General features: G+C 39.6%; 2 protein-coding genes across 4 annotated transcripts; one reads left to right on the top strand and one right to left on the bottom strand.

The window, feature by feature from the left end:
• Positions 1–1,109: 1,109 nt before the first annotated feature.
• On the bottom strand, positions 1,110–6,115 carry LOC122784920 (nuclear receptor subfamily 4 group A member 2-like). Of its 2 annotated transcripts, XM_044050363.1 has the most exons (8): positions 5,975–6,115; positions 5,829–5,873; positions 4,702–5,531; positions 3,260–3,389; positions 2,766–2,923; positions 2,482–2,681; positions 2,132–2,310; positions 1,110–1,976 (listed from the first exon to the last, which is right to left on the bottom strand). In XM_044050363.1, exons 3-8 carry the CDS (start codon positions 5,524–5,526, stop codon positions 1,717–1,719), a joined length of 1,752 nt encoding a protein of 583 aa, XP_043906298.1. In that variant the 5' UTR covers positions 5,527–5,531; positions 5,829–5,873; positions 5,975–6,115; the 3' UTR covers positions 1,110–1,716. The 2 variants fall into 2 exon arrangements, with proteins under 2 accessions (XP_043906298.1, XP_043906289.1); XM_044050354.1 differs by lacking the exons at positions 5,829–5,873; positions 5,975–6,115 and having other exon boundaries at positions 4,702–5,794.
• Positions 6,116–7,440: 1,325 nt separating this feature from the next.
• Positions 7,441–26,630, top strand: gpd2 (glycerol-3-phosphate dehydrogenase 2 (mitochondrial)). Of its 2 annotated transcripts, XM_044016721.1 has the most exons (18): positions 7,441–7,527; positions 11,393–11,499; positions 12,299–12,307; positions 13,483–13,654; positions 14,377–14,501; positions 14,595–14,692; positions 14,851–15,014; positions 16,524–16,688; positions 17,130–17,274; positions 17,869–18,062; positions 18,800–18,934; positions 19,033–19,208; positions 21,030–21,161; positions 21,248–21,406; positions 21,565–21,677; positions 22,012–22,090; positions 22,173–22,271; positions 24,724–26,630. In XM_044016721.1, the coding sequence occupies exons 2-18, from the start codon at positions 11,398–11,400 to the stop codon at positions 24,847–24,849; spliced, it is 2,193 nt and encodes a 730-aa protein (XP_043872656.1). In that variant the 5' UTR covers positions 7,441–7,527; positions 11,393–11,397; the 3' UTR covers positions 24,850–26,630. The 2 variants fall into 2 exon arrangements, with proteins under 2 accessions (XP_043872656.1, XP_043872663.1); XM_044016728.1 differs by lacking the exon at positions 12,299–12,307.
• Positions 26,631–27,194: the final 564 nt, after the last annotated feature.

The following is a 27,194-nucleotide window of genomic DNA, read 5'->3' as shown; positions in this document are numbered from 1 at the left end:
AATAATGTTCCCATGGATTTACAGTTTTGTATCTCTCCATCAGACTAAACTGGACCTTTCTCACACACTGTCATTGATTCATTTCTATCTCAGCCTGCCACACTGGAGCAATGAACAGCCTGAACTATTGATCCCCGGCCATAATAAAACCTTCTTGGTTGCATCTTCCTATTTGTAAGACGTTTTTTTTAAGAAAAAATAATAACAACTTGATTCAATTCTTTTCTGGCAGAAAAGAAAAGGGAACATGTCACACATAATTCTCCCCTGCAGTGATCAGATTAGGATTTAACATATTGTCATCATAGATTTCATTTGCTACAATAATCAGCAGCTGTATTTATTTCCAGCTGTTTGACTTTTCCCGGTGTAGTCACTGAATTCATGGCCTTTATCAGAGGAAAGTGGCGTCTTTAATGCCACATCTGACCACGGGGCTGCAGAAATGTCAAGCACCTTACGGCCACACACACACGCACACACTGTACCCGTATGATAGAGAAAATAATATGTAGTGTAGGATCTTCAGCTGGATTACATTTATGACAAACCATTTCAGAAATGTGAAACACTAAGGGTAAGTCTGACCTCCGACATTTAAGTAATTATGTAAATATGTGGATCAGACTGCACCACACACACATCATTTCTCATCATTTGATTTTAGATTAAAAATAACTATTAGAACGAATTAGAATTTCTTGTTGTAGACTAAGTACATTAAATAATTTGTCTTAGTGTGTATTCAAGTTCTACAATGTCTCTATAGTACTTATGTGACCTCCTTTAAATTTTGATTGTATTCTTAGACCCTTGATTAAGTACCTTATATACCATCTGGCCTATCTGTTGTTATTGCACAGTGTCAAACTAAATAAAAAATGTCTTTATTGCCCTTTAAAACTTTAAAGTGTTGCAGACAATAAACATGATTCACTCAATTGAATGCATTAATGCAAATACATCGTTTAATGTTTAATACAGAAAAAATAATGACAAGTCTGAAAATAGGAAAGAAAAAGGTAAAAAATAAATAAATACAAAATGACAAAGAGCCTAGAATCAACAGTTAAAACAAAAAGGGGAAAAAATATATATAAATAACGTTTTTAAAAGTTAAAATAATGTTCTTCAAATAATTGAAATAAATCAAAAATCACAGTGACAATGACAGTTTACTCTGAGAACACAAGACCATGGTAGTCGACTGAATACTGTGTTAATCACGATATACTAATAACACGTGAATTTTAGAGAACATAACGTGATGGGACACAAATCCTGTACCAAAATGCCTGCATACAAGCTGGGAAGCATAGAAATGTGTGAAAACAAAACAACTTACCTGCCAAATATTATTTTTATTCACTTAGAATCTCTAGTTTAATCCGGGCAGTCACTTCAAATCACATTGTAAATTGATAAAACAAAAAAATTCCAGGAATTTATGAAACTAAAATGATTTATTTCCTTAAATATAATTGGATTTAAAAAGTCACCATTACCATGCAAACATAGATTTGGTTGTTCCAAAGGATGTTGCTTCTTATGATAAACAATTATTATAAATAAGGTTTTAGGATGGAAATCATTCTGCTTTCACTTGTTGGTTTGGAAATGTTTTTTATGCAAAGCACAGAACTCAAACTGACACAAAGGACCGCTATTGCTGAGGAAAACAAAGCTGTCCCCGCGTGTCGGCTCTTCTCTCCGTCTCTAAAATGGCAACGTGTCCAGGAATAACTTATCTATTACTGCAGGTGGTGGCACCAGATCCTCCAGCTTCAAATAGAATATCCTTTGAAGGCCTTGGATGCACAGAGTGCGGAGTTCGGGCAGCTTTTCTAAAAGTCTGGACAAATGGTTGGACCAACATTCTGAGCCTCCATCAGTGCACGCCGCGCCATCCTTCAAGCACTTGACAATGTTGTTCTGCAGCTCCTCCACTTTCTTTGGCTCTTTTAGTCCATGTCGCTCTGCAGGTCCATAAATCAGATTCAGAAAACACCAATTATATAGATTATCTAAATCCTACAATATGACACAAGCCAGAAAGTAACCACGAGACTTTGAATCTTTGAGATGGAAATCGTGGTGCGAGCACAAAATGTAGTGTGTGCGAACATCTCACCGGTCACCATTGTGAGGGCGCATATGCAGGAAAAGGTGGAGACGTCCAGGTTCATCCTCTGCAGATTGGCCGAGAATTCGACGATGCTGTCGATCCACTCCCCAAAGCCCCTCAGGCACTGGAACCTGTGCCACACCGACCCATCGCAGAAGATCAACTTTCCCTCCTCCGGATTTGATCTGAAAGATTGTGATAGCTTGTGCTCAAAGTAAAATACTGAGGGGCAGAAGTAGATGAAAGAAATCCGGTCCCTGCATGTATACAGTATATTATCAGAAACAGACATTTATTTTAACGCCCGTGTGTTTGGAGGCCAAACCTCGGCAAGTGGCGAAGGGTTTGCTCTGTACCTGTATGAGAGTCGCAAAACAAAGAGCTCCAGGAAAGCAGAATAGAAGAGGAGGTCTTGGTCGTGTTTAGGTAGGGAGGCGTAGCTGGGAATCTTCTGTGCCCACCCTCGAATCACCTCCATCGAAGTGGTCAGGAGGTCGTAAAACTGTCTCACATGTTGTGCATCATCTCCCAGCGGACTTCCAGGACTCTCCCTGAACTGAAAGGTCATCAGGTGTAGGTGATAAGAAATACCATCATGTTTCTTTGTTATGTTTAGGCGATTCTTGTTAACTCGGCTTACTTTGGAGTAGTCAAGGCGAGAGGGTGGAGGGTTCGACTCGACGTGTGCCCTGATGAGAGCATTCAGAAGGGCGCTGACAGGGGAGGATGAGTCTGTGAGGGCTTTATGTTTGGAGGGCAGGCGACCTCTTCGACCTTTCAGGCTGTCGGTCCTCACCACTGCAGAGCGGTATAATAAATGTCAGCTTTTCATAGGCTAAACATAAGTCATAAACACTTTCCTGAAGGTACAAGCTTTCTTTTTGGTACTTCTCAATAAACTGCCTATGACTTTGTGTGCTGTATTAACCACTCTGAACAGTTTACGCTATACCAAGCCTTCATATAAAAAGATACAATTCCTTCTACCAGAAATATTTATGATATCAAAATATGAGGCGAGGTGATTGTCTATCTATATGGGTCAGTTTAATAAATGTGTGTTTTTCTTCAGTGTCAGTGTGAATTGAGAGGATAATTAAAAACAGAATGTGGTTTTGAGATGTGTGGATTTACCTTCTTTGACCATTCCCACTGTCAAGCACTTCTGGAAGCGACAGTACTGACAACGGTTCCTCCTTCGTTTGTCCACAGGGCAGCTTTTGGCTGCCAAACACACATACTTGGCATTTTTCTGCACTGTGCGCTTCATAAAGACAAAGATCACAGTTAAAGTATTAAAATACCTTCACATTACAGGTGAAAAACATATATTCTCAAGGACATCAAGTCCTCTATGCTTCAAAATCTGATTGCCGTAAGCTTGTCTCCGTCATTTTACGTGGACAAATTCTGCTCAAGTAACTTAAAATGTGTTTTTGTTGTTGTTGTTTTTTCCTTTCTACTTAGTTCCTTTTTATTTATTGTTTTGATTTTTCTGTATTTTCTGGTGTTTTTTTACCCCCTGGAGGGCTGCACATCGTTGTGGCTAGATGACACACTATGTACTGCAATTGATTTTAATCGGGTACATAATATTTGTTGTTGTTGTTGTTGTATCATTGTGTGAATTATTAGTAGTAGTAGTTCTAGAAGTAGTAGTCGTAGTATTTGTTGTATGGTTAAATGTATCTCCAGCTACATTGAAGTGTGTCTGTGGTGCGTTGAGGTTGATTTTTGTGTAATCCATTTATTTGACACTGACAATCTGTCAATTCAGCTAATAATAAAAGTAATAATAATAAAATTAGCAAATTTGAATACAATTCTGATCATCTGTAAAAAAAACACAACTGAATGCCACATTTTCTGCACTTTGATGCTCTTTTTTAAAACTGTTCTCAAAGTGGGCTTTATGGCACAACATTTACTTTTTCCCTAGACTCCAACTAATATTTCAGAATGCGGAACCTTGGCAGAAGGTTTCTTTCTTATTTGTCACATATCTTGAATGGTTCTTTGAAAATAGTTCCACAATCAGAGCCTTAAATAGTCCTATTTAAAATGAAGAGCAGCAGCTGAGGTTGTGTGTCAGGCATTCAGCAGGCGAGCAGTGTAGTCTGGGTAAATACAGGCTCGTGGTCATTCATAATCTGGGGATTCGCCGGGGAATCTCCTTTAGAGACAATAAGGGGCGTGTTTTTATTCAGGGCACGTCGACGGCCATTTTCATACATGACATTTGCCCCTTGAACGCACGTGTCAAGGGATCAAAACGTGCATTTAAAGTATAATATCCAATTTAGGAGGCAGTCAGAAGTCTCATTGGGATTACATATTATAGCTCGGAGTTTAAGTTTTATTGGGACACCGTGGCCATCTTTACAAAGTAAATATATCCACGTTATCTCAGTAATAGGGATACAGTCGTAAACTTAAAAGGGCAACTTTTAAATCTAATTGATAGATACTTTTTAATAAATTCGATGCATAGATGTGTTTTATTATTTTCATCTGCACTTTTTCCAGGTATAACTATATATGTTTCCTGCTACTCAAAATACGCACTAACAACAAACCTTGAAGAAACCCTTGCAGCCCTCGCAGGTGCGCACTCCATAGTGCTGGCACGCTGCGTTATCCCCGCACACCGCGCACAGACCCTCCGCGCCCAGCGGTCCACGACTGGAGGCTGAAGTCTGGTAGTCCATAAACGGGTGACCGTGGGCGAGGTGCAGTGGCTGGGGGAATCCCACATTGTGTCGCTTTCCCAAACCCCCGGAACAGTCCAGCGGCTGGTGCGTCCCGGATGCGTCCAGGTTCATGGACACGTGCAGCGATCCGTCAAACTTCATCTGGCAGGTTGGCGAGCTCTGGCCGCTGTGTTGCGCGTGTTTGAGAGAAAACAGCGAGAATCTGCATAGTGAATTTTTCCTGTGCGCCGCCGCCAAATAGTCTTGTCGAAAACTATACAGAGAACCGGAGTCATCCCAGATGTGTCCTGTTGGAGTTTGGAAGCTGGGCGTGTGTGGAGAGGGAGGTCGGTAATAGTAAACTGAGCCTGGAGAGGAGAGCAGCTCCTCAGAATGGTGCGATGGAGGCTGGTGGGGCTGATACCGCGGACACCCGTGCGCGTCCTCCAACTTTACGCACGGGATCTCCCCCTGTACTGGCATCTGAAAGACGCACGGCGGCTTCACGTCGTAGCCACAGTTGTAAGAGTCCGCCAAAGGGCCAATATTGCTGCCGGACGACGCAGCAGAGATTTCACTGTTAGTGAGATCCATGCTGAACTTCACAAACTCTGGTGTGAGAAAGTCACAGCTCCGCTCTCCGCCGGCGCTCTGGGAAGCCGGACTGGCTCCCTGTGGCGAGGAGCCGCACTGTGTGTGGACACACGGCATGATTCCTGCAAGCATGGACACAGTGCGGTGCAGTCAGTCCAAATTAGACAAAGTGGACAAAGGAATGTTTAGCAAATACGGTTTGTTGCAAGTTTAAGTTATTTCACTTTTTTAAAACATGCAATATTGGGCAGGCTATGCTATGATTGATGTATTTTTGTGTTTTTTTAAACCGCTTTACCAAGTTACTTTTTATCAAATGTTTTGTCAAGCAAAATAAAGTTTATTTAAAATAAGTGATGTATATTTTTACATTATTTTATTTTGCAGCATGCAGAGAAACAGTCTGGAACTCGTATTACCTTAGCTACAGTTGTCTTAGTTTGGAGATTTTCCCAGGAATTTGTCTGGCATGAAACAAAAAAACACCACTGCATCACTCTGCAAGCTTTAACATGAAACCATTGCTGTCTTCATAATTAGAGGAAAAAAGCAAAATATGCAATACCTTAAAAATCCATCCAGTGTACGATGACGGTGACAAATAAAACCATCTTTGCTCTAATGTTGCTTGATCAATTAAATATTTAGCAGCGACTAGAAAACACCACAGTGTCCGAAGAGTAGCTGAAATGACTTCTCCCTGCACTCTTGGTTCGCAGACTGATGAGCAGTGACACCGACAATGTGCTTTTGTTTACGAGGTGTGCCCTGCGCATCGTGCGCCAAACCCCTATTACGCACAAAGCGGAGGGGTGGAGTGGGTTTGAGGGAGGGGATTTGGATGTAATTTCAATTTCATTAAGTAAACTATGCGACATGTGACTAATACAGATTTTGGAACTGGATTCGAATTAAGTCATTTACTGATAAATCCGGCTAAAAAAAGTAGCATATTTGTTCACTTTTCATACTTTTTAGTATTATGACAAATGAAAATGTCAATACATGCACATATCTGACCAATTTGACAATACTATTGTTCAAATTGAATTCAGTATCATTGATTTATATCATGTATCACGTATCTTGTGTTTGTGTTTTGTCTCATTTATTCATTTGCTATGATTCCACTGATTTTGGACATTTTGAGTCTCTGTTGTCTCCTTTTGGAATTGTAGAGATAATTTAGGTTGTGTGTGCATATATTTGTTATGAGTGTGCAAAAATGTTTGCATCGCTTGGTGGTTGTCTCTTAAATATTTGAGCCTTTTTGTGTCCTTGTATCCATATTTTAGGTGTAAATGCATTTTGTATTCATGTAGCACATGAGTACCTCAAATACTTGTGGACATTTTGCATCTGTTACTAGTGCTTGTTTGTTCTTCTATATTTTTTTTGCATGACTGTGTGGCTGTTTGGAGTCTGTTCATTGTTCATTGTCACCTGCAAGTCTGTTATTTTATCTGTGTTGGAAGCTGCATATTTAACCTTTTATACTTATTTTTAAAAAAGTAGATTTCTAAAGATCTTTGTGTTTTGATCACACATCTGTACATATTTAGTTATATATATATTCATTATCATTTGTATATGTCATTTTTATATGCAAAAATTTAGTAATAAAATAGCAATAAAGTACAAAAAACCATGTATGTAAAGTAAATGAAATAATGCCGACAAACAATTGATATTGCAATTGAAATTGAATTATGTTTATCATGGTACTTGGTGTGATTATCCACTTGCATATTGAATGTCAAACTGAGGGCCACTGTACAGTAATCCATTCATGGTTGTAAGAAGGAGAAAACGACAGCTGGTGACTCTTTCCCTCTTTATAATTATCCTCAAGGAGGAAGAGGAGGAGGATGAAAGAACTCGTGCGTTGTGCAACCTCGCCCTCCCCAACTGTCAAATAATAGCCCCGCCTTCTCTTGAACACAATTGGCCGAGTTTGACCAAACTCTGCGTTCCTATTGGCTTATCCTGACGTCACTCAACGCAGCTCCGTTTCCTGGTTGTAGCTGTCAAACACGGGCTAAACAACAAACGATGCCCTCAGTCTCCGCCCTGCATCGTCCCGATCAACTGTTCTCCTCCAAAATTACAAGAAATCCTGTAAGTGAGAATGTCTGCCGTCTCACACGGCTTTTAAACGTTTTGAAATGTGTCAGCATGATGTGTTAATTGGCAAAAAGGCACAAAAAAGCGGAGCGGAATGTCTAAAACTTTCTCCTTGCTAGGGAAGAATTAAGCTATTCTCAGTTATCGTGAAGGAAATGCCAGATACATCGTGTATACGTTGGCGATTTAAACCCGTAAAAACAGCTGAATTATACGAATATGTGTATTTAATGTAAAGCGCTTCTTCAAGACGAAGCATGGTATTGTTCTTTTTCCTTTAAAGATCAGAAGCTGACATTTTAATCCACGACAAGTACGTCAAGTGGAAAATAACACGCACTTCCTGTGATGAAAGAAAACGCTTCAGTGTATAACAATACAAGGGCCAGATAATGCTGAATTCCTACTGTAGTTATGTAATTGTAATTACTACACACAGTAGTGCGAGTCCTAGTCTTGGAATAGTTTTTTTGTGTGCGTTTTTAAAGGATAAGGATAATACCAGCATAAAGCATAACGTTTGTGCATTTGTTTCCCCATTAACAAACACTTTTTTCCTGACAAAGGTAATTTAATTTTATAGCACATAATCAAACTCAAAGGTCACTCAGTGTTCTTAAGAACAGCGGAAGAAACATTACTTTCTAAAATAATTTTAAGTTTTAATACAAAGTAAAATATGTTATCTATATATGTTATATATATTATCATTAACAGCAGGCTAAAGTTTTATTAAAATGATGTTTTAAACCTTTAAAACATGTACAGTTCTAAAAGAAGGGAGTACACAGTAAAGTATTACTTTAACTCAACATAAGGAACACAATGTACTTCTTTTTGCCAGAGAAAAATGTGTCTTTTCCTCATTTTGCTTGCTTCCCGCATTTTTGGTAAAATCAGCAACTTTTTAAAAAAATGAATATGAAAACCAAAACACAAAAAAAGTACATAATTATAATATAGTAATATCAGCAGAGAGTAGAGCTGTTTTGACTGCCACAAGTTCCCCTTCCTGGTTCACTAATGTCTGGACACTGGAGAAAGCAGTCAGAGAGTGCAAACACCCACCAAGGCTGCACAGTTTCCCACAGTGTCAGTGCACTGCTTACAATTGTTTTAAAACAAATCTTGAACCCAGATCTGTGTCCCTGTCGCCACCAACATCTATAACTTACATCCCCACCACATTTCATCTTTTACTTTTTGAGTCATGCTGCTCTGTGACAGACAGAGGAACAGACAAATGTGGCCAAAAACATCACCTCTGTGGCAAACGCAACAATTAGACAGTGTTGTGGTTCATCTGGCTAAAATACAGCCTTCAGCAGATTCCTGTCAGAAGGGTTGCTCCGGGCTAATTATCGTCATATCTGGCCTTTACAGTGTTCAGTAATGAGCAGCCTATATGAAAGGGTGTGAAAGCTGTTGGTATATTTCTTATTAGGCTCTGTTTTATAGGGGTTTGAAAGCCAGCATACAATGTAGTGCAGGTTCATGTGAGTTTTCCAAATATATATATTACAACATTCTAACACTTGTATCTACTGACAAAGACATTGTGTTATATCTTCAAGTTTTAAAAATGTTCAGTTACATTTTGTTGTAGAAATTTGGTAAATACTAAGCCTGCAAATTAACCATTTCCCCTAGCATTAATCTTGATCACAAATGTGATTGACATTAGCTTGCCTCTTGGCAGCACCAAGGGGACATTGAAGCTAATCTAGAAACTCTGTTGTTTGATGACTGTATGGCCATATATCGCACAGCTTCAGCACCCAACACATACAGCTGTGATATGACAGCGTAAATGATTCACTTTTACATAGTTCTGTGGAAAAATTTCCTTTCACCGCTTCATGAGAAGCAATAAAACATGGGCGTATTTCCTAAACTGAGGTGCAGTAAATTGTTGCCTATGGGTCTATGCTCTTTAAAAGTATGTAGTCCATCGGTTAAGTGGTACAAAGTGGTACAGAGTTTGTCCATGTTATGGTAACTGTAAGGTAAATTATACAGTAACATTTTGTTGCAGTTCAACATTTGTGTTCAGCAACAACTTATAATTCGGTAGTAGAAAATATGCTGATTTTTAGTGCAAATACTGGCTTATTCAGTAGAATGACATCTTGTTCATTTGTTAGACTGAACCAGTTGTTGACATTTGTGCCATCTGTAGTTGTGTTTTATTAAAATTCATTAGAAGCTGCTTCGGTTTACTTTACTCCCTGGAAACCTTCACTCTAAGTTCATTACATGGAATGCAGATCCTTTTTTTGGTGTAGCTCCTTGGGGGGAATTGAGGTGCCTAGTCCTGCCAAACAGGACTGGTGTCATGTTCTGCTCATTATGTACTACTTGGTTATTCTAAAGACATTATTCAAACAGGTTTAAAACTGATTAACCATTTAAAGTGTAAGTGCCTCGCTTATCACAACACAAAGACACAGGCACTTACACACATCAGTGCGTATAACAAATACAGTCAGTTCATGCATACACAGTGTACAATAGATAAGAATGGAACTCACACACAAAAGAAGCTGCGAAAACACTATCTCACCAGTTAACAAATTATTAGAGGCAGAGTTATGAGTAAATCCATAAATAAAAAAAGTTAACACTAATAAAATAATAATAAACATATATATAATAAACAATATACATTTGATAAATTCCCTGACAGCAAACATCTGTGGATAAACCAGTGCCCGACACCTGTATTGATCCTGATACCATTCCACAGATGGTTGTATTGATGCAAATCTAATCTTTTAATTGTTTTGAAGTTGTTTTTTTACCTTATGAATGACTGCTCTGGAGACCAGTTTAAATGGTAAACCCCCATATTTAATAGGTCATCCAAAATAGTCAAAATTAGTTTAAAATACTTATCTACTATCTGATCTACTATCTATCCAACTGTGTCGCCCAGCTGACTAATTGAATAATAAATAATAATAATAAATAATTTACTAGTAAATCACAGTTTCAATGCATTACACACAACAGCTAATTATCACAGCATATATGGGCTGCGTTGTTCATGTATAAAATGATTTTTCAGTACAAATGATCACTCACTTTCGCCATTGATGAGTCTGCCAATTAGTGTTTGCAAGCTAATCAATTTGTCTGATCATGTAGTGTTTTAAAATGTCAAAAACAACAAAACAACCATCATAATTTACCAGAGGGAATGTGTTTGGTCTTTCATTTTGTTTTAAATTTATTTTCACAAACGGAAACAAAACAAACCTAAAAATCCTTATTCTGAATTAATCAGCAGGTTCATTTCTCCATCACGTGACCAGTGTGGTAGCGACATTGAATATAAGCAGGCGATAATAAATATATAACATATTGATATCAGCTCTTTGAAGCTCTTTTGGTTTTGTTCAAAAAAGCAAATAAAATAAAAATATTTAATAAAAGATCACATAAAGATCAAAGAGCAATATTCTTAAAATGTCTGTGATGTCTTTAATGTTTAATGTATATTTTTCATTGCTATCTGAATAATGTTATATCACAATATTCCAGGGGAAATCTGCTATATAATTTTAAGTTTTTATTGCCCACTCTCTCTCTCTAGTGCTATATAAATTAAATTGTTGCTGTAACAGTTTACAGGTCAGTGTCCAATTAATGAAAGTGTTATCTTTGCTCTGAAGTACATGTGAGGTAAAGAGACACACACACTGACAGCATTCCACAGACAGTCCACGTTTTCACCACGTGAACTTTTGTCCCGGTGTTGCTGCATTTTAAAAGCCTCCCCACCCCCTCCCAGCGAGACTTGCTGTACAAACCAGGTGTCCCAGCTCTGCCTTCTCACTGCTCTCCACTCCGTCTGCAGGGACAATGGCGTTCAGGAAGGCTCTGAAGCGGACGGTGATCATAGGGGGCGGGGCTGCAGCCACGTATTTTGGCCTCTCACAGTTAATCGAGTACAAGAAGACTCAGGTAAGCTGATGAAAAAGTAACCCCCTCTGACTTTGTGTGCAGCTTTAACTGAGTCTTCTTTTTTGTGTGCAGCTTTAACTGAGTCTTCTTTTTTTAAAGTGTGCAAGACTTTTTTTTTGCAGGATTTCATTAGAAGCTTGTCTCCTTATTATGCTTTTCCTCCTTGGCAACTGTTAGACAAACTTTTTGTGTCATCTTGAAAGGTAGGAGGAGCTGACTTTCAAGGCATGTCTCCTCTAGATTTTGGAATGTGTTTACGTTTGCTTCTAAGGTGTGTGCTCATGTCTTACATTTACCCGCTGTGTACTGAAATGATTAAAGGAACACACTCGTGTTGTGAACTTGTGCTCAGGTTTATGTAAAATACATATGACCTCGCCTTAAAGACAAACATGCATGGTATACAGGCGGATAACTAAGCTTAGCAGAAGGTAAAGTGTCTTTGGCCAAATGTGACTGAATTAAATTACATTCTATGTAAAATTTAAAAGGTCATAAAAAAACTTTTTTTAAACGTCTCGCCTCCTAACTGGTGCTGCTTGAAGTGCTCCTAGCCTTGAAAGACACCAGTGTCTCTGTCCTCAGCTACAGATCAACGTCATGGACCCACAAATAACTTTGTTTGAAATGGACAAGCACCTGTCTTTCCCCTCACCCCTGACCTGCCATAGGCTTGTTTTAGGCATGTCACACGAATACATACCAGACTTAAATTTGACTGTACAACCTAATATGAACTCTGTTTTGTGTCCTGGCACGGTAATGTCTACTCTTGCCCACCGTCATCCTCTCAACCAAGCCCGGATTGGTAAGCAAAAGTGTCAACCCTGATGACATCTAATTATTTTCACAATAGTTAATAATCATGCATGCGTCTAATCCCAGTAATTGCACTGCTGATGACACAAATGTCCGTCTTGCCTCCTTCAGCATAGGCATATGGCTTGGAGAAGTTTTTTGACAGCGGCCGATTGGCTATTAGCGGCGGCCTTGCTGCTCCATTCACTGGCTTAACTTGATTACAGGGGCACGCTGGGACTTAATTCTGTGGCAATGTTTGTCTGTATGCATCCTCAAAAAATAGACAATGATTATAATATCATCGCCTTGTTTGGTGTCGCAGGTCTAAATTACAAATGCCTGCCACCATTTGCAAGTCAAATGCTGCGTTTGCTTCAAAGCTGCTTGATGCAATCATTAAGTCTGAACTGCTAAATAGAAAATTGAATAAATATTTCATTACAAGTGCAAGCCCACCGCCTGGTATGAGCAAGGAGCTGTGTGTGTTTCTTTGTTGCAGCTGTGATGATGTCTTTAATTATTTTGCTAATCAAACAATGAGTACAGATGATGTTGAATTTGATTTATGTTGTGGGCTTTGCAAAGATGAGCAGCATGTTGCCGTAGGTAGTAACCTTGAGCAAACTTTGCTTTGCTACTAATCACATGAAGGTCATTTTTTTAGAGCAACACTTGCAGACTAAAGGTGAAAATGAGACATAAGCACATTTCTGTTTAATCCCACTGGCATTCAGTTAAAATATGGAGAACAGTGGTAACTGAGTGCTGTAGGCTTTATGTCACAGTCACATCTTTATACCATTAATACATCTGTCTATTACAACAAGGTAATCCACATTTTAAGCAGGCACACAACCATGTTTGACACTAATGTCATTATTCACTCGCACCAAAACTGAAATGTATGCAAATGTATACAAGTCATTATGCATTATAGCACATTACTTCATGAGGTAATTATAATACAAGAATAATGCATACACATGGCATTGTGAATGTGCATTCATTGTGCGTATCATGTTTCAAGAACATTACAAGGCAAGTGTTGCTAGGTTTGATCTGCTTTTAAAGAACAGAAATTAACACAAATCTATTTTGCACAATTTTCCGGGTGTTCAGAGTAATACTCAAGTAATGAAAGGTGCAGAGCTCATTGTGTCCACGTCTCTGTGACACATTCAGGCTCGGTTAGCCCATGTGGCAGCAGAAGCAGAGCTGAAGGCTCCCTTCGCAGATGAGCTTCCTTCTCGCCAGGCCCAGCTCACGACACTGAAAACCACCGACGAGTTTGATGTTCTGGTCATCGGAGGAGGAGCCACAGGGGCAGGATGTGCCTTAGATGCTGTCACGCGCAGTAAGCCCACAGATCGTTTATGCTTTCAATCATTCCTCTTGAATGTGAACAGGTTTTGATCTCTAAAATAATCCTTATGGAGGGGAACTTGCAGGCTTGCAAGAGAAAAGGAGTGTCTGAAATATTATTTTTTATTGTAATATGATAAGATGTCCACCTCCGTTTGATCACAGACCTTTGGAATTTCACACAGTGTTTTAACTCCAACACTGCACACATTTCTGTGGTCCAAATTAATGATTAAATAACCGAGTTGTGAAAATGCTGAGAGGTTTCCTTGGTGTGACTCATCAGCTCCTTGAAGCTGCATGCCAATATGACTCACGCCTTTCTTCTTTATATGGTTTTCGTTGGAGAAATTATATATATAGATTCCCATTTTCCAAAAAAAATTGGATTTTTCCAAAAAAGCTGGACAATATTTTGGCTTAAACTTTGCAAGTTGCCTGTTGCACCTTTAATCATAGCTAAGCCAAATAATATGTTCATATTTTCAATTTGCAAGCTATCCCTTTTTCTTTTACACACACACACACACAAAATATAAGACATAAAAATACGGAGGTGATATGATGACCGATTTTATTATAGCATGTTAATTGCTAGGTTTGTATTAATCCGTATCGTATAACATAGAAAAGAGTATCTTCTTATGAAGTGAACATCCTGTAATAAAGAGGAAATTCAAGTACATTGATTGAGATTGTATGATTTTCCTTCAGACCTCAAAACTGCCCTCATAGAGAGAAGCGATTTCTCATCGGGCACAAGCAGCCGCAGCACCAAACTAATCCACGGTGGAGTCCGCTATCTTCAGAAGGCGATCATGCAGTTGGACTACGAACAGGTTCCTGTTCACCCTTTTCACTCATCGTCATTTCACCTCGTTGCTGCTCCTTCCTGCAATCACGGTTCTGTTCTTGTTCTCCATCTGAAACAGTACAAAATGGTGAAGGAGGCCCTTCACGAAAGAGCCAACCTTCTGGAGATCGCACCTCACCTGTCTGCACCGCTACCCATCATGCTTCCTGTTTACAAGTTAGTGTCAGACTCACAGGATTAACATTGCGGCGAGAGTACTTCTGAATCTTCTGAATGTTTGTCGTAGCTTTTCATAACCTAAAATAACTAGTTGTGCTTCAACATCATAAAAATGGCATTTGCTTACAACTTGAATCCCTATGTTCAATCCCAAGATGGTGGCAGTTGCCTTATTACTGGGCAGGGATCAAGATGTACGACTTGGTGGCTGGGATTTACTGTCTGAAAAGCAGCTATGTCCTCGGGAAGACCAAAGCTCTGGAACTGTTCCCCATGTTGAAGAAGGACAAGCTGGTGGGAGCAATCGTCTACTATGACGGTGAGTCACTGCTCCCTCATTCCCTCGTCCTTGCCTTGCTTGAATTTGTATATTTTCACATAGACACGACAGTTTGTGGACAGTCACTAAAAGGATGCGTTCTCTTTGTTTTCTGTACACATGAACAAAGCGGCTGAGTCAGTGTTGCTGGTTTTTCCCTTCCTTGTTAAAGCCAGTGATGCAACTTCATGCCACCAAGCAGCTGCTAAAATATACATTTCTAAAAAATCAGCTGGTGTTGGTGTGCTTTCGTTTCATGTTGAGGGTTCTTGTGATGAATCCAGTCAGGAGATGAAAGTCCACACTGCCCGGGGTGCCCACGTGTCCACTGGCCCTCGACAAAATGGTGGGATGCTCTCTCTGCCCCTAGGCTGTAAAGGTTTTGTGTTGCCCCGAAGGGCGCAGAGGAGAACATAACATACGCTCAGTGTCCAACTGAGTGTAAGGAGATTTGTGCCAGGGGCGTTGTGTTTCCTCTCCGCCACTGCAAATAACAAGTTTGTGTCTGTGGGTCATGTATCTGTTACTGTAGGCTGCGCTAACCACTGGCAAATCATGTCCAGTCACAACAGGTACATATTGTTTTTTGTTGATCGGTTTGTTGAAAACAAATGGACTAATTGATTTGAGTGAGTTTTTATGGAAAAAAAAACAATGATCTGTGGAAGTCACCTGTTTTTAACATCATATTGCTTACCGATTCTCCATTTCGTGGTAATCTTTTAGACAAAGACACTTAAATTTATTCTTCTTCCTTTTCTATTGGATTTAACGCTGTATGACGATAATATTTTGGCAGATGCTGTGATTTTTGCTGCATTGATATGAAAGTTACATTTTTGAAACCAAGTAAAGAACCATTTTCTCTCTGAATGTAAGTAAAATGTAAGTGGTCAGATAGGACTGGATTCAGTTCAGGCGCGTAAAATAGGAAGAGCATTTTCTTTGTGCAAAGCAGCATATGTTTGATTTCCTCCTCCTCCTCGAGCTCCCCACCATCACCTGCTCTGAGGGGGGACAGAGCCATGATGGTGGAGGGGTGGAGGGTCTCCTCTCCAATTATGCTGTCTGGAACAATCACGCCCGTGACATTTCGAAATCTGACCTTCTCTCCTGGCAATGTGGAGCGCAAAGGAGCGGCTGCGGTGGCAGTTGGAGCGGCTGAACAACAGCCATTTCTTCTGCTGTCTTGGTTACCGCAGCTCTTTCTGCCACCAACAGCAGCAGAAGCTCTTTTATTCTCAGATGAATCTGCCTCATCTTTCTTACTTTGAATTAGCTTGGTGTGTTGCTGGGTTTGTTTCATATGCTCTGACGGTTGCAGCAAACATGCCTCTTTCGACAGCAGTTCATGGTGCATAATATGCAGAGGTGTTTCTCTTCTGCCCCCTCATGAATATGAATGGACAAAGAGTTAGAAACACATTAAGTAGTTTGGGACCAGGAAAGGTGTCTGGCTTGAAATCACAGATAAATACAGACAAGATAACTAGATTCTATTATTTCCAGGGCAGCACAATGACGCCCGTATGAACCTGGCCATCGCACTAACTGCCGGACGCTACGGTGCCACTATCGCCAACTACACCGAGGTGATTCAGCTGTTGAAGACAAACGACCCAAAGACTGGCAAAGAAAAGGTGTGCGGCGCCCGCTGCAGAGATGTCATCACAGGTGAGGCCGTCTTACACTCTAAAACATTACATGTTCAGTCTCTCCAACATCATATTAAGTGCAGAAATTCATATCAGCAGAATTCAATAAATACAGTACAATTTTTTTGTCATGTAGAAAAAACATGCACTTTCAGTGTTGAAGGTCCAAGGTGTAACATTTAAGAGGGTTTCTTGGCAGAAATTGTATATACTACCTAAGTATGTTTGTATAATCATTAAAAAAATGAAAATAGTTCTTAGAATAAACCTTAGAATAAAGACATTTTGAAGCAGAAGATAACTGAGCAAAGAAAAAACAACAGGCGAAGCATAGTGCTGGATTCCTCCGTTTGTTACAGTCTGCAGTCTCAGCTCTCGATGTCACAACTTCTAGAAATACACTGGACAAGTGTTATGCAAGTCATATTTTACAAAATGTATTTGACTCATTTGTAAATAGGAAAGGAATTTGACGTCAAGGCCAAGTGTGTGATCAACGCCACCGGACCCTTCACAGACTCCGTGAGGAAGATGGACAGCCAGGAAACTGCAAACATATGCCAGCCCAGCGCTGGTGTTCACATCGTCATCCCTGGTTACTACAGGTGATCACACCCACGCCGTAATACATGTGAATCTGACATGAATTTTTTATTTAAGTCATGGAAGCATTTGCTCTTTCAAATGCATTAACTTTCATATTTATCAGAGTGTTTTCCTGTGTTCCTGTGTAAATAGTAAGGCGGCTAAACTATTAGCTGACCTATACTTACAAGCGCGGAACAATCTTCTCCGGTTTAGCTACAGCAGAGCAATAGAGTGGTTTTGTTGAAGTTTGAGGGTTTTAAAGTTCAACAAAGCTTATTGAGCAAAACCCGAGGGAGTGTGAGCCCTTTGAACAGCGGCAGAAATGCCAACCACCTAATTCTCCTTCCTTTACTCTTGACTTCCATCTGCTGCTTTCACTCTCCCCCCACCTCCTCATGTCATTTTTCCCGAGTTTCTTACTTTCTACCCCTCCGTTTGATAATCGTCTCTCTTTGTCATTATTTTTCTTTTTCTTTCTGATTCAGTGTATTAGACCTGATAATCCATGAGCATCATAGCAGCGACAAACATGAGACAGAAAAACCTTTTACTTCCTCTTGCAGCCTTTAGTACTCGCCTTTGTTTCAGTAATGAACCCTCTGTTTCGACAGTCCTGACAACATGGGTCTGCTTGATCCAGCCACAAGTGACGGACGTGTCATCTTCTTCCTGCCCTGGGAGAAGATGACCATTGCGGGCACAACTGACTCCCCCACCAGTGTGACAGCTCATCCAATCCCAGGAGAGGATGACATCAACTTCATATTGAATGAGGTTCGCAACTACCTCAGCGCTGATGTAGAAGGTACAGAGGGTTTCTCTTGTCTGTTTAAGTTAATAGTCACATAAAGGGGTTTACTTTACATGTTTTGAAATATTTTCCCGATAAAATGTGTTGGTGCTTTTGTGTCAACTGACACCTCCACCCTGACATCATCTGCTCAACTTAAGTTTTCGTGCCTTTACTCATTCTAATGTTTTTCTTTGCTCCAGACAAATCTGAAAACATGTTTCACCACTTTAAGTGTTTTTGAAGAGCGGCTAAGCAAACAGCAGTAACTCGTCTGTCTGGCTCCAAAATAAAACAAATTTGACAAATGATTGGAAATTCAAGGAGGGAATCCTGTTTTGGATATTTATATATATATATATATAATATTTTTTGTTTGTCTATAGTTAATTTAAATTTTTTTGCAAATATGTTGTGTTATGTGAAGACAACAAATAGTAAACTAGTAGGTATTATCCAAAGGCTGAAAGGACCCACTTATTTTGTGCAGAAACAAAAGAAAATGAGATTTACTGAACCTAGAAGGGAAATTGTTCGGGCATCAAGCTCTTTTACAGCAGTGTCCTACATCAGAAATGACAATAAATGACAAAAAGTCAGAGCAGACAAGTAATGATAAACATTCACAAAACATCGAAAATGCAAATGAGTCTATAATGCAGGATATAAACTGAACTCAGTATAACATTTAGTACTGGAATGAATCCAGTTAGTTTCTGTCCCACAATGTGACTCTGTCTTTGTGTGCACAGTGCGTCGAGGCGACGTGTTGGCTGCATGGAGCGGCATCCGTCCACTGGTGACCAATCCCAACTCCAAAGACACTCAGTCCATCTGCAGGAACCACATTGTCAGCATCAGTGAAAGGGGACTTGTCACCATCGCTGGTCAGTTACGTTTTGTTTGTTTGAACATGTAGAAAATGTGTTTTGTTTTTTGTTTTTTTTGTTTGTTAAATATAATTCATGATTGAGTCTGTGTCCAGGTGGAAAGTGGACCACCTACAGGTCCATGGCTGAAGAAACTCTGGACGCAGCCATCGAAGCTCACAACCTGTCAGCCGAGCAGTGCAAAACCGTGGGTCTGATGCTGGAGGGAGGAAAGGGCTGGACACCGACCACCTACATCCGCCTGGTGCAGGACTATGGCCTCGAGGTGGAGGTAAGAAACAACAGTTGCATATTATGCAACTATTATATATTTCTCTGCCTCTGCCTAACAGTAAAAAAAACGTGGTGAACATATTCCTGAGATAATGTAGACTTGAGGAGGAGCAGATTTTATTACATAAGCCTTGTATCAAGTGGTTTAAATCTTGAAATGCTTTTTCACTCTGTCCTTGCTGGCAGCAATATTATTAGAGTAAACAAGTTTGTGGGTCCCAGAAACAGCCAAGTCAGTGTTGATCACATGTCACCATTTCATGCAACCACACAAACCCAAACTATAACTTGCTTGTAAAATTAAACTCTTAACACGTGTTTTATGTCTGCTTGTTATTAATAAGTTACGAGTGATTTTTCTTTCCATAAATGGCGGCAATCAGTGTTTCTAGTGCCTTGATTGCCTTTATGAGTTCAGTGAGAAGATCAATGTTATTTTCTGTCTCTTGAACTTTGGAGCTGTTTTTGTGATTAATGAGAATTAATCTGGAGTGCTCCATATCTGCACAGCTTCTTTGGGAACAGCGTAGGTCACAGAATACCGTGTATTTGGTCAACACAACAACACAAGGTTTAGGTTTAAGTGTAAGTATTACCCCGAGGCAGAAAGAACAAGAGTTCAGGCTTCTGCACACAGACAAGTAATTAGCGGGAGTTTAAGAATTACGACAAAAGTTTAAGAAAGATGTTTCAGAAACTCTTTCTGTAGCAGCAGCAGCAGCAGCTCTGCCACAAAGAGCAGTTTGACTCACTAATACATTTCCAATGTGGCAAAATGAAGAAAAGGGTAAAGCTTTAACTACCCACTGTACACGCACATTCATCTGCAAACAAACCTGTACGAGTTTCTTCTTCAGCAGCCGCAGCAGAGTTGACATTAAAGCTGCTCCCGTAACAACGCTGACATTTCTGCTACACAAAAGACTGGCCACACGTTGAAACACACTGTATGCTGAACAATTTATCAATGGCATTAAGTAAGGGCACATTGATTTACATCAGCTACATGCCATCTTTCCAATAATTGGCCTGAGTGTTTTCATTAAACCCCAGTAGGACATTGTTTCATGAAGAAAAAGTACTTGTGCACAGCGAGAGTCTACGCTGTACTTACTCCTCATTAGAGGCGTTTTGGCAGCGGCTCTGGTTGTTCTCGGGAATATTTCCGAAAAGGTCACTGTTGATATTTGGACAACGTTTGCCCTTTCAGCATGATAGGCAAAGCCAACCATCTGAATAGCAAATAGATCGCTTGCGTTCCACAAGGCCAATGGCGCGGTATTGACAAAGTGGCGCTAACGTTTATCGTTTAACTGCGGATAGGTGAAATCGATCACTTAGCTGCCGCGATGTTGTTATACCTGTATGTTCTGTGTCCAGGATGTGTGTAAATAAGTAGAAACAAAGTTGATTACGTGGATTCTCACAGGAATTTTCGTTTAGTCATTTTGGTTTTGATGGATTTCCCCAGAGGTGGCAAGAAAACTGTGTGCATTGTATTTAGAATGTTACAGATTTATACATTTTTAAACAGTTCATTCATATTTGGGAATTTTATTGGTATTTGTCCAGCATTTTTCCCCATTGTGGCATTGTACAACATTGTGAAACTATGAAACTTTCCGTACAGGCTTTAAGAAATTAAAAATGGGAGTGTCTTTAAAAACATGCATCCCAATTTTTGTCCAGCATTCTTACTTTCTATTATTGGGGTTTTGTCATTGGTGATTATCTGTGCAGCCCATGAAAATGACATTTCTTCCACTCTCTTTTTTTTATTAAATAATTTTGTATTTTACATCTTTGTGTGCGCGCACAGGTCGCCCAGCATCTGGCCTCGACGTACGGTGCAAAGGCGTATGAAGTTGCAAAGATGGCTCAGGTCACTGGACAAAGATGGCCGATCGTAGGGAAACGACTGGTGTCCGAGTTTCCTTACATTGAGAGTGAGGTACATCTTTGCAAACACTGTGTAGAGTGTCTTGTTGGGTTTTTTTCAACATGATATGAGTATGTGTGGGGTTTTGTTTTACACAGGTGCTGTATGCGATTAAAGAGTACGCCTGCACCGCCATTGATGTCATTGCCCGACGAACGCGCCTGGGCTTCCTGAATGTGCAGGCAGCCGACGAAGCCCTTCCACGCATCGTTCAGATCATGGGGAAAGAGCTGGGCTGGAATCATGAGAAGAGCACGGTATGATCATTTTTGTCGTCACTTTCTTCACTTGATGAAAGAGAAAAACAAACTGAAACTGTGTGTGAGGAAGGAAACAGTTAAAGATAAACCAAGTGAAGGATGGAGAGAATACTGATTCAGCTCTGACTCTTTTCTCTCTGCTCATATGAAAGCAGGCCGAACTGGAAGCAGCGAAGAGGTTTTTGTACCATGAGATGGGCTACAGGTCTCGTTCTGAGCAGCTGACTAAGACTACTGACATCAATTTAAATAACCAGGAAGTAGTCAGGTAAAATCCCACCGTCACCTCTTGTCTGTGATGAAGGTACATTTTCAGTCAAAGCTGCAATTCCTGCTCTTTTTTACTTATTAATTTGCAGCTATTATCTTAATCAAATTAAGAAAAAGCATCAAAACCATTTTAAAAAAGGAAAGAAAATACTTATTGTATTGTATGTTTTTTAGAAGGTTTTATAGGTTTTATTTTGAGACATTAGCTTAACATATCCTCACATTAAACAAACTTAATTAGATCACGTTTGTGATGACAACTGTCAAAATCCATTCGTGCCCATGAAGTCCAAATATTCCTCACTGAGTAAATGACTGTTGTTCTGTGACAGATACAAGAAACGTTTCCAAAAGTTTGACAAAGAGAGCAAAGGATTCATCACCACCATTGACGTCCAGCAAGTTTTGGACGTGAGTCAGTCCTTCCTTCATTCCTCCCTCCCTCCCTCCCTTGTCCCTTTTTATGGATTATTGTTGTTTTTCTTTTCTGCAGAGCATCAATGTCAACATTGATGAAAATGCACTCCATGAAATCCTTAATGAAGTGGACCTCAACAAGAACGGACAAGTAGAAATAGATGAATTCCTGCAGGTACGTAACCCACGCACACACAGTGACACCTCAGGGAGGAGGAGGAACTGCAGCGTTAAAGCTTTAGCAGACGTCTGCTGACAAGACATGTCACTCATTCACGCCAAGTGTCGATATCCATCGATCTACAGTTGGGTTGGGGAGATGTGTGCATTGCATAACTTTCAAATATAAAATGTCTTTTAGATTCAAATCACACAATGCTGTCGAAGTCTATCAGCGCCACACAAGTCTTTGTGTGTCTCAGTGTAGCAGTGTTTTAGATCTGGTTTTCACACAGAGAGTGATTTGGCAACATCAACACTGAGCTTGTAAAGTGAACCGGCTGCAAACAGGTAGGAGTGGGACTGAAAACACCAAAGTGTCCAGGAAAAGTTCCAGAAGGGAATTCTACTGCTCAAACAAAGTCATTCAGCAGTTTGACAGGATAAACTGTTCTTGTCTCCGCCCCTGCTCTGCTGCTGTATGACAGTGTTGCTCGTTTTTCCATACGAAGGACGGGACAGTGTTGACAAAATATGTAAACACTGAATGTATCAGTCAACAGGGGTCAAAGGTCACAAACACATTAACTTTCTCACTCAGGGACCTTAATTAATGCCAATTGACCTTTAAACATTGTTTTACTCCTAAACATAGTTGTAGGAAAGTCTACTGTTCTTTCTGTTGTATTGTTCATGTAGCCCATTTACACCTTTGAGTTTCGTTTTAGTTTGTCCTAGTATGCTTTCCATACATATGTGACGTCATATTCTCTTAACGAGGAGGTACGTTGATCCTGACGTGCGGTGAAACTATGGTGGATACCAGTCGTGTGCGTTCATGCAGAAACGACCACACATACACCCACATATGTCCACTGACCCCCCTTTAACTCCAACAACTAACCATTAAAGAAAATTAAGGAACCTCTCTGTGTCCTGCTCTCTGATCGGAGCCCCTGTCCTCAAAGTGCTATCAAGCCAGCACATTCCCAGAGTACCCACTCTATCACAGTAGTATTATATAAGTACATTACTTCTAAAATAAACAGGCAGAATAACAAAAATCCCCAAAGGCACTGCAGCTTTAAGATTTAGATTTGTTTTAAACAGCATGAATTGAATATTGTGACTCATTTATCAAACATATTTCATGAAAATATCTAGTTTATCTATTCAAAACAATTTAAGGTGTTACAGAAACCCTTGTAAAACATTACATTATGGGATTTCTATTCATCTTTAAAAACTGGGTCCCTGTATAAATAGTTTGGAGAACACTTGTTTCTTACTTTTACCTTATTCCCGTATACATCGTGTCTTTTTCTATAGCAGGTAGATATTGGAAAAAAAGAATATGTGAAGGAAAGAAGGTGTGAAGTCTAAAAGCAGCAGGTTTGCGCTGCGGAGGCTAATGAGGGAGGAGAAATCTCAGTCAGCCACTGGTGTAATGAGGCCTGAAGGGCCGCGACATCCGTCTGCAGCTAAATGATGTTCTCACGGAGTCGTTATAGGAGAACTTGATGGCATTAGATGATTTAGTCTTCATTAGCGGCCTCGTTGCTGCTCTGAGTCTTTCATCCCTGAGGAAACCGAGAGTCAGAATATCTGTGAAGTCTCGCCGTTGACTCGGAGTAAAAAAACCACTGCCTGATTGTGATTTTGTGATGATGCCCAGTCACGTTGTTCATGTTTGTTTCTGCTTGTGTGTGTGTTTGTGTGTGTATGTGTGTGTCTGACCAGCCCGTGGATGACTTAGGCACAACAGGTAGTGTATAGCACTGATGGGGAAACAACTACAGCCTGGAAGAAGGGCATTAACAAAGTTACCCAATTTTTCACTTTGGGGAAAATTGGGTAAGACTCTAAAACTCTAAAACTCCGACTGAAAACATGTCCAAGAAGTGTTAAAGCTGCACTAGTTCACCTTTTTGCTTTTGTACTTTTACACTGCAAAGTATAAATCTAGTAATTTGTACGTTTTTGCACTTCTTTTGTCAAAACGATCAATTTTAGAATTGCATATTCACAGATCTAAAGATGCAAAATAAAACTGCAACAAGTCAATGATTTTTTTGCTGCTACTGTAAGCAACATTAGTTATTAGATTCATGCAGTTATATATTTTCTAGCTCATTGTTTTCTTTGCAACAGAAAAACAGGTTTTCTGTCTTCTTTCTTTTCAGTTTAATAATCACAAAGTGACAAAAGGTAAAAAGGCCTTTTTGTTCTTTTCAATGAACTAAATGTAAAAATCACATCTAGTTCAGCTTTAACACGTGAAGAAGGTTGGTGTTGGTTTCAGTTTTATTTTTCCTTTTTCAAACCAGGCATGTGACGGTGGTCGGACAGCTCTCTCTGAGTTTCCCAAACATGTGTACATCATACATGTAATTATCTCCTGCTCCTCCTCACAAGTTAACCTTTCCCTCTTTGTAACTCGTGTCGTCCACTGTCTGTCACCCCTGCAGCTGATGAGCGCCGTGAAGAAGGGCCAAGTGGCCGACAGCCGTCTGGCAATTCTCATGAAGACTGCGGAGGAAACTCTGGATAAGCGGGGGCCAGTGACCGTGGATCGCAGTGGGGGCGGAGTCTGAGTTCAGGGACCCGGCGGAGAAAGCCTTCAGCTGCCGCTGCTCTTTTATAAAAGTGGTAAAAACAACTAGTCATGCAAATGGTGCTAATTGAATGACAATACAGCAATCAAATGTAGGCCAGGAGCAAACGCGTCCAAATCCTGAGTGTGTGTCTCTGTGAAATCCAGTGATTGAGTCTGAGATTATATTTTTGTAAACAAAGTGAGGCAATAGATCCATTTGTGTGTGTGTGTGTGTTGTCAACATCCAGTGCCTCTGATTTGAAGGCAGCTGATAATTCATCCATTTTATACAGTACTTTTACTACAATTTACAGTTTATGCCATTGCATCCTTGCAGATTTTTTTTTTTTTATTACCGACGCCCCTTTTTACATTTTCTACACACATTGTTGTGTAAATGCTTCAAATAGAAACTGAGTTCTGGTTGTGCTTGATTTTACAGGTTCATCGTTCCCTAAAGGTTTCAGTTTGCATGTTGTCACAGTGTTTCAGGAAATGGCCTAAAAACTAACAAAGTGAACCTTTTTGGAAAAGAGCGGACCTCTTAAATGAAGCTGAACTGATCATCTCAGTGCGATGTTTCTGATGTAAACATGTTACAGGCACTCGTCGGCTTTGATGAAATATTTAATGAGGTTTCTGAATTACGTCTGCAGCACTGTTGTTGCCTTTTCTTTATTTTTAGGGCTAAAAAAAAACCTTGTTGGTGAAGTTTGAAGGGGAATTTTCTTTAACATTGTCTTGTGCAAATGTTTTCCATTGTTTCCAGCTTTAGCACTACTGTTCAAAAACACTGATGCTTTTAAATCTCTGCTCTTTTTATGTAAGAATTATTTATTATTTTTGTTAAAGACATGAGATGGTCTCGATTTAACTACAGTGTATGTCAAAAGTGCATGATGAAAACAGGATTTTAAACAGTTATTTTTTACAAGTGGAATTGCATACTACAGGTAAACCTTATTCTCTATATAATGTAAAACTTTTGGGTTTTTTTACATTTAAAAAGCTGTATTAACGCACAATCCAGTGTGTCTGATGGCAGCACACTGCTAAAGTTTAATTCTGCATGCTGTTGGCTCCTGCATGTTTCATCTTCTGCTTCTGTATGAATATGTGCCTTAATGTCCTGAAGATATGACTCACTCATTCACCGTCTTTTTCACTATTTCATATATGTTCAGTAAATACAGGGACTATGTTATTTATATCAATTATATATATATATATATAAAAGCATTTTTAAATAAAGAATGGTGTTTAAAATGTATGTTAACATTTGTGAGAAGTGTGACCTGCAACAGTAGAATTTGAAGCATATGGAATTTAAACTGATTACCGCGGTTGAAATTGTTAATATTTATGTTTGTTTAATTGATTCATTTGAGGGACACGTTGCAGCAGCTCCTCGTCTGTCTGGATTTAGTCTTTCTCCACGGCACTTTGTTACTTTTGGAAAAACAATAGATTTCTCCTTCATTTTTTGTTTGCTGCATTAGTGGATGAGATAGCATTTTATTATAAAAACGCCACATTGTAATTTGTTAAAACATCACGAGGACTCCCTTGGTCTAAATTCACCATCTTTCACATACCTAAAACATCCCTTTTTATGTAGATGAAGATTCATCTTTTCTTACTGCAACAAACTCATAAAAATGACAGCTCAACTCTCTGCATGTCATCACAGGCCCCTGGTGTGTTTTTTTAACTGTCAGAAATGTGTCTTTCTACTCTGTCCTTCCTTACTACCTTTATATCAACATTATTTTCTATATTTATTTTTAATACAGTAAATCATTCCATACTGCAGCTGTTAGTGAAGTGTGTGTATCAGTGTGTGGTCACACGGGGGTTTGACGACAATGCGTCCACACCGACGACCCTGTCAAGAATCGCTCATGGGCAGCACGACACAAATCCCCGTGTTCGATTGTCTACTGTTGGATGAAATTACAGCTTTATCCTCGAGTCAAAGAGAATCATATTCCTTCCATCCAGTACTGTAAGAATACTGTGAGTCAATCTTCAGGTAAAAAAAAAAAACAATGCAATTATGTAATTAAATGTATCCAGTTGCTTGCAAACCATTGTGGTTTTTTGCGTGTGTTTCTTGTGGGCATCATTCAGACCTGGCGTCACAACAGCGGCGATGTGAAGTGACAGCCTGTGAAAAACAGGCTCAGTTCTTTCTACTTTTTTTTTTTAATTCTTATTGATTTTAATTATTACAGAAGAGTTTTTTGTTTTAATAAATTGTTTTGCTCCATAAAGTGTCAGAAACGGGTTGGGTGAGCAGTTATAACTCGATCTCAGAGGGTAATACTCCTGTGTGCATAGCTG

The sequence above is a fragment of the Solea senegalensis genome, linkage group LG2 (assembly GCF_019176455.1).
Source record: "Solea senegalensis isolate Sse05_10M linkage group LG2, IFAPA_SoseM_1, whole genome shotgun sequence".
Classification (NCBI taxonomy): Eukaryota; Metazoa; Chordata; class Actinopteri; order Pleuronectiformes; family Soleidae; genus Solea; species Solea senegalensis.
This window is presented reverse-complemented; position numbering and strand designations above follow the sequence as displayed.

Coding starts and splice junctions, on each gene's coding strand:
- LOC122784920 (XM_044050354.1), bottom strand. CDS start 5,541: ATGCTTGCAGGAATCATGCCGTGTGTCCACACACAGTGCGGCTCCTCG. Junction 3,390..4,701: donor GCTGCAAGGGTTTCTTCAAG/GTTTGTTGTTAG, acceptor GTCTTTATGAAG/CGCACAGTGCAGAAAAATGC. Junction 2,924..3,259: donor AGTGGGAATGGTCAAAGAAG/GTAAATCCACAC, acceptor ACCGCTCTGCAG/TGGTGAGGACCGACAGCCTG.
- gpd2 (XM_044016721.1), top strand. CDS start 11,398: ATGGCGTTCAGGAAGGCTCTGAAGCGGACGGTGATCATAGGGGGCGGG. Junction 13,655..14,376: donor CTTAGATGCTGTCACGCGCA/GTAAGCCCACAG, acceptor ATTTTCCTTCAG/ACCTCAAAACTGCCCTCATA. Junction 16,689..17,129: donor CTGCAGAGATGTCATCACAG/GTGAGGCCGTCT, acceptor ATTTGTAAATAG/GAAAGGAATTTGACGTCAAG.